This window comes from Cricetulus griseus, chromosome 9 (genome assembly GCF_003668045.3).
Source record: "Cricetulus griseus strain 17A/GY chromosome 9, alternate assembly CriGri-PICRH-1.0, whole genome shotgun sequence".
Taxonomy (NCBI): Eukaryota; Metazoa; Chordata; class Mammalia; order Rodentia; family Cricetidae; genus Cricetulus; species Cricetulus griseus.
The window spans coordinates 24366410-24381379 of NC_048602.1; the positions used below are offsets into that span (position 1 = coordinate 24366410).

The 14970-nt window shown below is 46.9% G+C and overlaps 1 protein-coding gene across 1 annotated transcript in view; it reads left to right on the forward strand.

Annotated features, from left to right (window-relative positions):
* The first annotated feature begins 14449 nt into the window (after positions 1–14449).
* Positions 14450–14970, forward strand: part of LOC118239329 (zinc finger protein 805-like) — a 573173-nt gene continuing 572652 nt past the window's right edge. The window contains exon 1 of the mRNA XM_035449183.1: positions 14450–14500. Within this exon, the coding sequence (XP_035305074.1) occupies positions 14450–14500 (51 nt within the window). The remainder of the gene's footprint in view (positions 14501–14970) is intronic.

Genomic DNA, 14970 nt, shown 5'->3' on the forward strand with positions numbered 1-14970 from the left:
CTCTGTGGGTTCGAGACCAGCCTGGTCTACAAGAGCTAGTTCTAGGACAGCCTCTAAAGCCACAGAGAAACCCTGTCTTGGGAAAAAAAAAGAAAACAAACAAAAAAAACTAAATAAAAATAAATTAAAATAAATTTAAAAAGTATTAAAAGGACTGGAGAGATGGCTCAGAGGTTAAGAGCACTGGCTGCTTTTCCAGAGGTCCTGAGTTCAATTCCCAGCAACCACATGGTGGCTCACAACCATTTATAGTTCCAGTTCCAGGGATCTCATGCCTTCTTCTGTCTCCACAGGCACCATGCATGCACACGGTACACATATATGCATGCAGCCACCTTACACATAAAATAAAAATAAATCTTATACTTCTGGTTGTGAGCCTAGCCTTTAACGGCTGAGCTATCCCTCCAGCCCAATAAAAATAAATCTTAAAAGCAAAAAAAGATAATTAATCCAGTCTTTCTGGAGCCACAGAGCTGGCATTTAGACTTACTGCTAATTAGCCCAAACATCTACTTTTCCACACTAATAATTACTATTTTTGCAGTGACTATCATGACTACTGTTTTTAGTAAACTAGAAGTCTAGAAAGAGGCAAAGAAGAGACAGTGATTAATTCCTGCTAATGAGGATATGATATTAAAAGGTTCCTTCAAGGGCTGGAGAGGCGGCTCAGTGGTTAAGAGCACCGGCTGCTCTTCCAAAGGTCCACTTCTGTTATCACCTCTCACATGGTGGCTCACAACAGTCTGACTCCAGTCCCAGGGAATCCAGTGCCCTCTTCTGGCCTCCGTGGACCAGGCATTCATGTGGTAGGCAGGCATGCAGCCAAAATACATATGAAGTAAAATTTTTAAAAATTCGAAAAAGAATACTAAGTATGCAACATACCCTGTAAATCCCTGTTAATTGAATGGCTTTGGCTGGGGAAAATGATGCCAGATTGGCTGGCTGTGTTCAATTTGAAGATCCAGAATGGAAAGGAATTCTCAGCTGTGTTTTTAGGTTCCCACTTAACACCTGGTCAGTTGGTCTCAGTCTCTTGGTATGTTTGTCTGTTTCTCTGTCTTGTCTGTTGCTTTCTGTGTTGTAGGTGTGTTTCTGAGTCACATTTTTGCAACTTGATCTCCACAGTTTCTTTCTCATCTATCAGGTGTAGCTTTGGAGCCTATCCTGGCACTCGATCTGGAGACCAGGCTGGCCTCGAACTCACAGAGATCCGCCTGCCTCTGCCTCTGCCTCTGCCTCCGGAGTGCTGGGATTAAAGGTGTGCGCCACCCAACACCCGCTCTTCCTAGCATTTATTAAAGGAAATGACTGTCAATATCTTTCAGACCTGGAGTACATGTGGGTGACTAAAGAATTATGTCCAAATCAGGATATTTATTCATGAATTTATTTTGTTTTTTATTTCAAGACAGGGTTTCCCTGTGTAACAGTCCTGGCTGTCCTAGAACTCACTTTGTAGACCAGACTGTCTTTGAACTCACAGAGATCCGCCTGCCTCTGCCTCCTGAGTGCTGGGATTAGAGGCATGTGCCACCACTGCCTGGGACATTAATGAAGAGAAAATTTCCTATACAATAATTGTGGAAATCTTACAAAGTATGCTCTGCAATGTTCCACCTTAGGTAAAAACTGGAAATTGAGTCAATCAAAAAACACATTTTAAAAATGAGACCATCAGTCATACAGATTTCCATAGGGATTCATTATCTTATCTACTACAGATCTCCCTCCCATGGAAGAGAGAATATACACTATTGATACAGAAAAGAAAATACATTCAATTATGAAAAAATACAAACAAGACTTTGGGGAAAAAAAGAGATACAAGGTAATGACTGTGAGAAAAGATTTAACAAAATAGCAACCCTAACTCCTCAGCAGAGAATTGGTACTGGGGAGGAGCCCTGTGGATGTTCTGAGTGTGGGGGAGCCTTCCGCCAGAGAGCCCTTCTTGCTCAGCATCAGAGAATACACCCAGGAGAAAAATCCTTTGAATGTGTTAGTTGTGGGAAGGCATTCAGTCAGAACCCTCGTCTTACTCAACACTGGAGAGTTTGTACCGGGGAGAAACCTTACCAGTATAAGCCGTGTAGTAAAGTCTTCACCAGCTGCCACACCTACCTCCACATCAGAGGAGAGAAACCCCACGAATGTGAATGTGGAAAGTCCTTCAGGCAGGCTTTGTCTTGCTCATCGTCATGTCCTCATCTTGGAGAGTCATCCTCAGGCATTTCTTTCTCATTCTCAAGCCACCAAGCCGTATAGTTTCAGATTCCCAAGTTCCTTTGTACCAGTCCATGACACATCATTGTCCTGCAGGACGCAGCTGTGCTATTTGTTTCTGTGATAATATGAAAGTATTGTCCGTCTTGTGCCTCAAGTGCTTTTCAGCACTATAACTAGTTTTATCTTTTAAAAATAAAAACATAGATCATGTTTCTTTTCCATTTAAAACACTTCCTTGGAAAAAAAGAGACACATTTTAAAGGCTTACTACACAATGCCGGGTATATACCTAGTGCTAAATGGATGTTAGCTAGCTATGGAAGTACACATTTCCTTGGCTTGCTGTGGTGGTGGCACATACCTTTAACCCCATCATTCCAGAGGCAGAGAGGCAAAGGCAGGCCAGTCTCTGGGAGTTCAAGGCCAGCCTTGTCTAAATAGTGGGTTCCAGGAGTGCATAGTGAAACCCTGCCTTAAAAATTAGTTTGCTTATATTGAGCTGTAATACGAAAAGACAGCAGGGCAACACTAGGAAACCTACAGGTTAGGAGCAGAGAGAAGCCTTTGCTTTACCAGGCAGCCGTAAAGGTGGCCTGTGAGATGAAATGGTGGTTTACCATTCCTTTTGTAAGCATGCAAATAATTAATACAACTAACACTGTTGATGAACACACTCATCTGACAGAATAAGCCAACCAGAAACAGCGGTTTGTTGTTGTTAGCAGGTAGGACTACCTGGGGACAGTATTTTTAAGAAGTGAGAAAGCCTCAGTGGATGAATAACCATACAGTCAAATTAAAGTGTGGTCCAATGCTTTAACCTTTAAAAGCAGGAGCGTTGAGCCCTGTGTTGGTGGCACACGCCTGGAATCCCAAGACTCGGGAGGCAGAGGCAGGCGGATCTCTGTGAGTTCGAGGCCAGCCTGGTTTCCAAAGCGAGTGCCAGAATAGGCTCCAAAGCTACACAGAGAAACCCTGTCTCGAAAAACCAAAAACCAAAACAAACCAAAACAAACCAAACCAAAACAGCAGCATTGTAGCTGGGTGTGTTGGTGCACACCTTTAATCTGAGCACTCAGGAGGCAGAGGCAGGAGGATCTCTGTGAGTTTGAGGCCAGCCTGGTCTACAGAGCAAGGTTCAGGAGAGCCAGGGCTACACAGAGAAACCCTGTCTGGGAAAAAACAAAACAACAAAACAGAAAGAAAGAAAAAAGAACCTTAAAGGTAGGTTTTTATATATATATTTTTTGGTTTATGTGCATGTTTTTGTTTGAGATATAATTCACAGAGCATGCAATTTTATGTAAGTCCCTTCTCACCGTATACTCTGTGCTGCTAGCAAATGTGAAAAGGGAGCATAAGACTCCACTTAAAATGTGCAATTCAGGGCTGGAGATGGCTCAGCAATTAAGAGCAGTGGGTAATCTTCAAAGGTCCTGAGTTCAGTTCCCCCCAACCACACGGAGGCTCACAACCATCTCTAGTGGGATCTGGCGCCCTCTGTGAGTTTGTCATAAAGGAGTACATGCAGATGGGGCACTCATACATAAAATAAATAAACCTTAAATTTTTTAAAGAGTATGCAATTCAGTGGCTCTTAGTGTATTCACAAGAGTTGTGCAACCATTTCTACAGACAGTTTAAGAATATTTTCATCCAAGTAGTACCATGTCCCAGCAGTTATCCAAGAATGGGTGAGTTTCAATTTCGTGTGTGTGTGTGTGTGTGTGTGTGTGTGTGTGTGTGTGTGTGTAGAGAGAGAGAGAGAGAGAGAGAGAGAGAGAGAGAGAGAGAGAGATGTATGAATGGATGTGTGCGTGCATGAAGACATATGGGTGACATAGCATTGTGGAAATTGAGAGGATAACTCTAATGAGTTGGGTCTCTACTGCCACATTGTGAGATCTGGGGATCTACTCAGCTTTGTCAGGCCTTAAAACACCTTTACCTATTGTGTCATCTCACCAGCCCAAATCATCTGTGGTTTGGGCAGTGCTACTCAGCGTGCGGGGAGCTTCCAGGTTTCCTGTGTTGAATGTCAGATTTTCCCATTGCCAACCAGATCCCGTTGGGACACTTCCCTGTCTAGAAAAACCGATTTGTCCTGTCACACTAGTGAAAGGCTACGTTATTGTTGAAGACTTAAATGTTGAAGCACAGGGAAAACTGACAGTACTGCAACCGTGGCTTGAGTTAACTAAGCATTACAGGTAACCCAGAAGATAACATTGGTTCTTTGAAATTCATGCGATCACCAAAAAAAAACACCTGATAGTCAGAGATGAGACTGAAGACAGACAGCACATGTAAAAAGGGGGGTAGTCTTTGATATTCAAAGTAGTATGTCAGGGCTGGGATGAGGCCCAAAGTCAGGGGCACTTGTCTAGGATGGGCAAGGCCCCGAGTTTAGCCTTAGCAGCAACACTGGCAACTGAAGTAGTGCAAGGCGGTATCAAATATATCCAGTTAGTGGAAAATTTCCAGGATCATTTCCTGGAAATAATTCATTGGTACTCAAGGAAATGTACATTGAAGTGATGATGGTATATAACCCCCGAAAAGAATTAAATTTGAATTGTAGGTATCTGACAATCTCTAGCATTGGTGACTGCGTGGAAAATAAGAATCTCAGAAAATGTTGGTTTTATATATACTACTATGTAACAATCCATTTGAGTCAGAATCCTTCACAAAGTGTACAGAGGTTGGCGGGATAGCTTTTCTCAACTATATACAACCTTGGATATCCTGGGAGGACATTATCAATTAGAAGCTGTCATACACAGGCCAACCCAATGTATGTATGTGGGGGGTGATCGCATTAATTGGTGTGGAAATTCCTAGCCACTGTGGGCAGCACCCTTTTCTTTTCTTTTCTTTCTTTCTTTTTCCTGTGTAGCTTTGGAGCCTATCCTGGCACTCACTCTGTAGACCAGGCTGGCTTTGAACTCACAGAGATCCACCTGCCTCTGCTTCCTGAGTGCTGCACCTGGAGCAGCACCATTTTCTGAGCTTGGGTCCTAGCCTGCTGGACAGTAGGGATGTTTGCCATCATTCCTGTCTACTCTTGATTGCGAATGTGAGGTGTCCAACTGTTTTAGGTGTCTGTCACCTTGAGATTCTTGCTATTATTCTGTGGTTCCTGGTGGTGTGACCCAGAGAATCTAGGGCTTAGAGTTAATACACTGAGTAATATTTTAGTAGGTGTCTCTAACCATGATAGTACTTGGAGAATCGCTGCAATTGTTGAAAGCTTGCAGGAGGAAGACATACATCATTATCCCTTCTACAGAACACAGTGCTACCAAGGTGAACTGTGTGGAGGTACGGGGTACAGGGGGGCTTAGAAACTCCTCATGACCAGAGCTCCCATTGCCGTGCAGAAGACCTTATGGCAAGCAAGTGCAGACTTGAAATTTGGTTGGAGAAGTAAGAGGGAGAAGATAGCGAGCCCAGTTGAGTAGCTCTCAGCAAGTCCCCTGTGTCCGTCCAGTTCCTCATTCTGGAAATGAGAAAATCGTGGCACTCAGCCATTTGATTGACGGGTTAGTCAGGAGAAGGAAGAGCTTCAAGGGGTGGTGAGATGGCTCAGCAGGTAAAGACACTGGCTGCCAATCTCGATGAAGACTTGAGCTAAATCCCTGGGACCCACAGAGCGGGAGAAGAGAACCAACACTCAAGCTGTCCTCTGACCTCCACGACATAAGTGAAAAATAATTTAAAAGCGTTAATGCTGTGTTGCAAGTGGGTTCCGCTCTCTGGGGGGGGGGTGCATTTTAGGACACAGGTTCCTCATGTCTTTGCCGCTGGACCACTCCTCGGGGCCATTCCTGGTGATCAAATCCTTGTTCATTCAGGAATTCATTCCTTCATTCATCAGCTTCCAGTGTGTGGGTGGATTTTATTGCAGCGACTTGTTCTTAAAGAGCCCACACAATTCAAAACGCACATAACTCCAAGCTAATTCTGACGGAAAACAGCGGGTCTGTTTTTCATCAACTGCAGTACAAAAGATGATAACCAAGGTACCTCACCAAACAGTTTTGGTTGCCTTTTAAAGTATAGCTACCCGAAGCATTTTTAGCTTAAAAACATACCACTCAGCCTCATGTTTTCAAACGTTCACAGTAATATGTAGTCATGATTTGCCTCTATAAATTAGCCATCACACCCCTGTCTCTTTTTCGAACACATAGGTCTGTATTGGGTGTCTGCATGTTTGACTGCATGGGTGCATGCATGTGTCAAGGCGTACATGCGTGTGAAGGACCAAAGGTGATGTCAGATGTCTCCCTCAAGCACTCTCCACCTTTGTATATCCAGGCAGGGTCTCTGGCTGAGCCCAGAGCTCACTATTTTGCAGTCTGGCAGGGGAATGAATTCCTGTCTCCTCTTTCCACACCACTGGGAATTCAGGCAGGCTTCCATGCTCACTAAGCATTCACATGGGTGCTGGGAATCTGAATAACAGACCTCACTTAACTTTCCTGGTAAGTTCTTTGCATATTGAGCAGACGCTTCCTTAGCTCCCAGAAACCGTACCTTTCTCGTCACCCCACCCCAATCCCACCCCACCATATAAAAACAAAAAACCAAACCAAACCACTAAGAACTCATGAGGGCACTTTTCACTCCCATGGCACTCGAGATGATCAGCAGCCTCAACAAGGGTCAGGTCTTCTTCTCTGTTTCCCTTTCTGCATATTCTCCAAGGAGAGATTTGAAAGCTGTTAATAAATCTTACTGAGGGTGTAGCGAGGCTCCACTGTGCTGAGAACTAGAGGTGCTTCTTTGAAGTGACTCTGCACTTTTTTTTTGTCTTAATTAGCTTCCGTCCCACGCTCTCCACAGTACCCAGTGAGCGGTGTTTCCAAGCAACAGAAAAGGTTTCTCCTATGGTTTCTGTATGGCGGATGAGGAAGCCTCTCTTGTAATACTGCATAAAATCAGCCCCAAAGTCAGGCCACGCCGTTGAGGTTCCTGGCGCCGTGAGTCAGCACCGCGGACAGCGCACGGCAGCAAAGCGGTTTAGTGCCTCGCGCGCCTCTCTGTGGTTCAGCACCACGGACAGAGCACAAAAACCCCAACAGCGGCCACTTGATCTCGCGTTGTCTGCGGTTCAGCACCCCGGACAGCACCCCGGAAACCACGAGGCTGCTCGCGGTCAGAACCGCGGACAGCTCCTCCAAGGGGGTTCGCTTTGTTGACACTAGAGGACAGCTTTTGGGGCAATGGTTCAGTGGGAGGCTGGCTTTTCCCTCCCACCTCCCCAACGCGTTAGAACCAGGGACACCTGCAAATAGTTCAGCAGAGCAGGCAGCGCGTATTCCACTGGATTAGCACCGCAGGCTGATCCACCATTAGAGGTCATTTTTGCATTATTATTTTTTTTATTATTATTATTTTATTATTTTTGAGCACCATCCTAAAAGCCTACTCTCCCAACCACCCAGTCGTAGAGTTTATGGTTGGAGATGTTTGCGTCCTCCCAGGACGACTAGACCATACCAACAGAAGTTCAGGTATCCAACGTTTATGCCACAAAGGAAACTCTTGAGTTTTCCCTGCAAACAAACAAAGACCCTGATGTCTCTGAGTGAACTACCGGGCACTCAGTTGCTCAGGCTCACAGCTCAGATCTTCCTAGATTCATCCCTTGGGTTTATACCTCAAAACCTGTCTGCCTGTCAGCCCTCTCGGCTCCATTAGTATTGCTTATCCTGACTATAGCCACATCTGTCATCTCCATGACCACTGTCTCTCAGGCCTCCAGAACAGCAAGCAAGCAAGCAAATAAATAAACTTCTTGTCTTAGGGTTTCTATTGCTGTGAAGAGACACCATGACCACAACATCTCTTATAAAGTAAGCATTTAAGTGGGGCTGGCTTACAGACTGAGAGGGTTAGTCCATTATAGTCATGGCAGGAAGCATGGTGGTACACAGACAGTCTTGGTGCTAGAGAAGGAACCTAGGGTTCTACATCTGGATTGGCAGGCAGCAGGGAGAGAGAGACAGACAGACAGACACAGAGACACAGAGAGAGACAAACAGGGAGAGAGGGAGAGAGGAAGAAAGAGAGAGACAGAGAGAGACTGGGCCTGGTTTGAGCGTTTGAAACCTCAAAACCTTCCCCCAGTGGTACACTTCCTCCAACAAGGCCACACCTCCCAATGCCCCTCCCTAAGAATATGTAAGCCTATAGGGGCCAAACTTATTCGAGTCACCACACTTCTGAAAAGGTTTTAGGAAAACGAGTTAATTTAAAATAAGAATGCCAAGTAAGTTAGAAATGGTGGCACCCAACTGTAATCCCCAGCTCTTGGAAGGTGAAGGCAGGAAGGTAGTTCAAGGTCACCTTCGGTTTATAGCAAGTTTGAAGGCCAACTTGGGCTAGATGAGGCCTCGTCTCAGGAGAAACCAAAATGAAAAATAAGTGGAATAAATAGTATTACGATGTTACATGGCTCCTACCTACACACCTACACAGGTATACATAGACCACATACACAAAGAAAAAAAATTAACATAGTGATAATTTGATGGAAACTTGTTTGCTTGTTAATTAATTTAGAGAGAGAGGGGGAGTGTGTGTGTTTGTGTGTGTGTGTGTGTGTGTATACAATGCGTGCGTGCCATGTGCCATGGTACATGCATGTATGCATGTATGTAAGGATCTTTCCTTTTATCCTGTGTGTCCCGGGGATCAAACTCGGGTTTTAGCAGCAATCTCCTTTTCCCACTGAGCCATCTCTCTGGCCCCTGGTGAAGTGTTTTACCAAGCACTCACTCTGCATGAGAAATGAGTACTAACTCATTTAACCCTCCGAGGCAGTTAACTATTCTTGTTCCCATCTCTTTTTTTTTTTTTCAGGCAAAGCAACTGAAGTCCAGCTAATCAACACTCTTAAGTTTTACACTAGTACATGCTTGGATCTGCATCTGGGGCCCAGCGTGTGAGCTCCTCACGACATCATGAACTACGCATCTCCCCTCGTCTGTCCTTAGGCGAATATCTTGATACCAAAGGAGACGTCGAGAACTGAATGGAGCGTTTTGCTTTGTAATTCTGGTCACATTCTGAGCCGTCCTCGGAATGGCTTGGGGACTCCTAATTTTCAAAACACAAAGTGTCTCGCAATAATGATAGAACAATCAACCTAAGTAATACTGGTAAATTGGCGTGTAGTTTGAAAAATATTGACTAATTCTGACCTCTGACAATCTCATACCTGTATACAATATATTCTATTACTCTCTCCCCTTGCCCTCTCTTATCTCCTTCCTGTGTCTATCAAAGCTCACCCGATGCCCAACAGTTACCAGGCTCATGACTTTTGGTTTGGTTTTGTGACCCATTATTTTACAAGGGCACTGTCCACTGCAGCCTGGGAGCGGGGGCGGGGGTCATCAGGGGCACACATCAGAAGGCAATGAATGACTTCCCTATTCTCTAGAATCCAAGGGGTAGCGACCCACAGACTGAGAAACCGCTTATCTAGATCCTATTGCTTCGTGGGCGTGTCTGTGGGGATTGTCTTGCTTGCTAACTGACTCAGGAGGGCCCGATTCACTGTGGGTAGCCCAGTTTCCTAGGACAGGCGAACCTGGGCTGTGTGTCTAAGAAAGCTAGCACGCTGGGGACTGTGACATAACTTCATTGCTCCTTAAGTGGGCACGGAGGGCGCGCCCCACTTTGGCCAGACCCTCGGGGGCCTATACCGCGTCCGTTCTCCTGCAACCACGCCACGGGCCAGCAGTCTCTGCCGCCTCTCCAGTCTGTCTGCAGTTCTTTCAAACTGCAGGCTCCCCGAGGAGGAGGAGGAGGAGGAGGAGGAGGAGGGGGTGGAGAGGAGGAGGGAGGAGGAGGAGGAGGAGAGCAAGGAGAGGAGGGAGAAGCAGGCGGAGGACGAGGGAGGAGGAGGAGGAGAGAAACGCCACTCCTTCTCCCCCCCCCCCACCGCCATCCACCCCACCCTCCCACCGCCACGCAGCCTCCGCGTCTGCGCAGCTGCTGTCCTTGCACAAGCTCCAGCTCTGCAGCGCCTGGGCAGGGCGGTGGTGGAGGGTGAGTCCTTTAGAGGGACGACGGGACCGGGACAGGCGGGGGGAGCGGGAATTGGGGGGGCGTGGGCAGTGATCCGGGGAGGGCATTTCTTGTGTGACTGTGCATGCGTGTCCAGGCGCGGGGCTGGGGTGGGCGGGTTCGCAGCGCAGCTGCTCTAGGTCTGGGGTCTGGGAAGGGAGGGTCCCGAAAGCCACGTGGGAGGAGGAGACTGCAGGAAAGGAGGCGGGGGTGGGGTGGGGGTCTAACTAGGTTGGGTCGGGTCTTTTTCTGCCAAAGCTGATCTGCTTGTCTGCACATCGCACAGGAATTTCTGCAGCCAGGGAGAAGGGACCCTGCAGAGGGAGCTTGCACTCAGGCGTCTGTGTTCCCTCGGAGATGTGTGCACGTGCACACCGCCTCCCGGGGGCTGGGGGAGGGTCCCCGGTCTCTGGGTCGGGCTTGCTGCCCCCGGGGAATCTGGCCGCGGCGAGCGCACCTGAGCATGTGCGCATTGATTGTGTCTGTCCCGGGCTGGACGCGGTGGATCCTGCAACAGGCCAGGAGCATAGGTTGTGAAGTCCCACAGGTGCCGGGGCTTAAGGGGCAGCCCGACTCTCCTGAGCTCCGAGGCTGTGAGGGAGACCCGTGCCCATCTGTGCAATGGAGCCATAACCGCAACTACTCCGCAGGGCCCTGAAATTCATATTCACCTCAGGAAAAAGCTCCTTTATTACTGTTGTTGTTGTTATTACTGTTATGACGAGTTGCCTTGCTGTCACTGCCTCTTAGCCTTTCGCTCCAGCGAGGGATACGTTTTCTAATTCACCAAGAGCCCCGGGAGTGTGAGCTGTAAATCCCTGGGTCCTGCTTGCCTTCCCCTCCCCTTTCATTCACTGCACCTGCGGGGCTTTTAATCCCTCCCCCAGGGTTCTCCCTGTCACCGAATCCTCTGCCCTTCCTCCCTCCAATCTCTCCTTGCCTCCTTCCTCCCCCCAATTCCTCCTCCCTCCCTTCGCCTCCCATCCCTCCCTCCCTCCTCCCTCCTTCCCTCCCTCCCTCTCTCCCTCCCTCCCTTCCTCCCTTCCTCCCCCTTCCTTCCTTCCTTCCTTCCTTCCTTTTTTAAATTTACATTTATTTGGGATGTACACAGAGTTCAGAGGACACATTGTGGGAGTTGATGGGATTCTCCTGGGAATTGAACCCACCTGGTCAGGCTTGGCAGCAAGTGCCCCTGAGCCCTATGACACCCTCTCCACCCCCTACCAGTGTCTTCTGTAGCTCCCGGCTTCTCAGCCTACATCTGTGATTAATCCTGCTTCATACTGAAAGTAAAGCAATAAAGAAAACCCAGTTCTGAGGATGCTCCAACACTCTTTCCCATCAGTGTTCACGCCCATTCCCACACACACACACACACACACACACACACACACACACACACACACGCACGCAGCACCTTTTTGTATCTCAGCCCTGACCCGATCCCCCTGCCTCTACCTCCTAAGTGCTGGGGTTGCAAAGAAGCATCCTGGTGGCTGGTTTAGGCAGAGCTGGAGACCGAGTGCTAGGCAAACGCCCCACCGTCCAACTACATCCTTCCATGCTGGAAGTCTTGTCTTTTTAACCCCCCCCACAACACACAACACACAACACACTCCCCAGCCCTTACTGATCTTGCAAACTGGCAGCCCTACCGTCTACCCTAGGTCTGACATTGCTGTTTGGCTCACGGCGGGTGTTTCCTTTTTAAGCATTTGAAATCCTGGACATTTTAAATGGCAGATCCTGTCTCAAAAATAAATAAAAACGAAAGGAAAAGAGACCAAAACTAGGGGTAATATTAGATGACCATGTAGCGGGAATGTAGGCAAAAGGACAGGAGTTAGGAAGATGGTACAAAATTTTCTTTTCCTTTCTGGTTTTAACTTTTTACATAGGCTTGTTTTAATTTTTTAAAAAAATTTATTTAATCGATGGTGGATGAGTGAATTCAGCTTTCTGGGGTTTGAAGTAGTAAAAACCATAGCATAAGTAGCTAACCAAATAACTGTTAGTAGTAAGTGCAAATCCCTTACTTAAGTGAAGCCAGAGGCTCCCGGGTAGCCGCTTTCCGTACCGATGAACGTCACTGAGATGTATAGAGAGAGTTGGGGGCTGGGCACGAGTTTGAGTGGATTCCTTAAACCTGCTGTATGTTTTTATTTGTGAGTTAATTAGAACAAACCGACTTTATTTAAATATTTTAAAAGTGCAAAAGACGTCATCTGAAAAATAATTTTCCAGTCTCCTAAGAAATTGAAAGTGGGGCTGGAGAGATGGCTCACAGGTTAAGAGCACTGGCTGCTCTCCCAGAGGATCTGGGTTCAATTCCCAGTGCCTACACGGCAGCTCGCAACTGTCTAACTCCAGTTCCGGGGGACCCAACACACAGACACACGTGAGGGCAAAATACCAATGCACCTGAAATAAAAATAGGTAATTAAAAAAAAAAAAAAACACCCGAAAGTGACAGCCATGTGTCCCGAGTTGGCCAGGCTGAAGGGGACAAGGCAACTCCTCCCAAAAGGACACTTGACCCGATCTTTAGCTCAGACACGATCCTGGGTGCTCCCTACTGTTTCTCCCATGCTGCGCAGCGGCTGGCTGTTTCTTGTTTCCTTTGTGATGCTGGAGCAGTCCTCCGGATTTGCGGATTTGCGTTTTGTCTTTCAGTTGAGAAAGTGAGAGCCATAGGAAGGCTCATGCTTGACTTATTTTCTTCTTGTCCCATTTCTGACGTGCTCTGGAGGCGTTTGCGTTCTGAGCCCCAGTGCCAGCGTTTCTGGCCACCATACTGTCTTATCTGATGCTCGGTTTGGTCATGCCTGCTCACCTCCAGGATATCAGCAGCTATGGAGGCGGATATCCAATTCATCCATAGACTCTCAGGACTCTGCAGGGGTCTGACCCAAAGTTGAGAACTATAGTGAAACTCCACATCCAGTCAAACACCCATGGGTGGCAAGTAGTTTTGGAGAGGCGACGTTTAAATTAAGGTTAGCCTTGAAGGAAGGGTGGTGCTTCAAGCCAGCGGTGCCAGGAGAAGGAACGTACCTTTTTTTTTTTTTTTTTGTTAAATTTATTTATTAGTTCAAGTTAGGGAACAAGCTTGTTTCACATGTAAGTCCCTTCTCCCTCTCCCTCCCCTCACCCCATCCCTCCTCCCCAACCACCAACCTATCCCCCACCCCATCCACCCACCACTCCCCAGGCAGTATAGGGCCCTCAACGGGGGCTCTGCAAAGTCCACCAAATCTTCCTGTGCTGGGCCTGGGCCCTTCCCCATGTGTCCAGAGTCACAGGAGTTGTAACCCTTCAGTCCTTGTCAGAGTTATGGTGCCTCTCATACAGTGCCTGTCTTGCAATTCAGGGTAGAAAATACTAGTATCACTCTCGGATACTCAGGCATCGTCCCTGTGGGATGCAGTAATGTCTCTACGAGGTAGCATTTGTGGCATCCGTATAGGTTTACAAATCGCATATTCAGCGAGTTGTTGCTCTGAAAGCATGTCTGTTACACGCAGAAACATCCCACGACAGCATCTACGGGTCCATGTGCTCTGCCGAACGTGGAAGACGAACCTGCTATATTGAACTCTATTCAATAGTTCACGATTAATTTTCCTGGTCCACCTAGAAGCATCTACTGAAGATATGCTCTCTTGCATAAGGTTCATCAATCTTCAGTGCAGTGTCTTTTCTGTTTCGTAAGCTGGGCATCTTCGAGGGATTCCCGAGGTCAGCTTGGAGACTACAGAGAGGAGTTATCCGCTTGTCCCCGGAGCGAGCGACAAAGGATGAGCAATTGCCAGCAGACAGAGTCTGTAGTTGAGACTCAGGTGCTTACTTTACGCGTGGCTAGCGGTTCGACTAAGATCCAATTGTACGATGTATTTTAAACTATTCCTATAAAAATCCTGAAAGTCATTAAGGAATTATTATAAATATTTGTTGTAGGTTAAGTTTTCCATACAATCATCATATGTAGGTACGGATATCATATCTAGTAAGTATGAAACGGGCGATCGAATACTCCATATGATCGCTGAGTACAATGCTCATAATATTGCGTAGATATGATAGGTAAATCCTTGAAATAATAAGAGGTATATAATATGGAAATAGTTAAATGCCGTCAACCGTGATCTCCGATGTGATATACCATCCGGAGTTGGCAATGGTAAAACCAGCGGATGATATCATATTGATATTACCAACTGGTTGAGCTGGCTCATGTTGTGTAAGTTGATAGACATCTAAATTGCAATGCTTTGTTTGACCTTTCTGAAACTCCATGGTGTCTCAACCGACCTCAAGTCTGAGATCCCATCTTGGCCTGCAGAATGCCGACATTATACATGCTCTTGACCATACCCAGTGGTTGCTAATATTTGTTTTTGAGCCAGGGTCTCATGTAGCTCAGGCTGTTGCATTGAACTCACCATGTAGTCGAACGTGTCTCCATTCTAAATCCACGCCCTGAGTGCTGGGATCAGATGTCTTGGCCACCATGGTTTATGGTGAAGTGCTGGGGACCCATCCCCAGTGTGTGCTAGGCAAGCGCTCTACCCACTGAGCTACATGCCCAGCCCCAGCTGTAATATTTTAAAAATATCTGCATTGTTTAAAAATTTGTAAAAATGTGTGTAG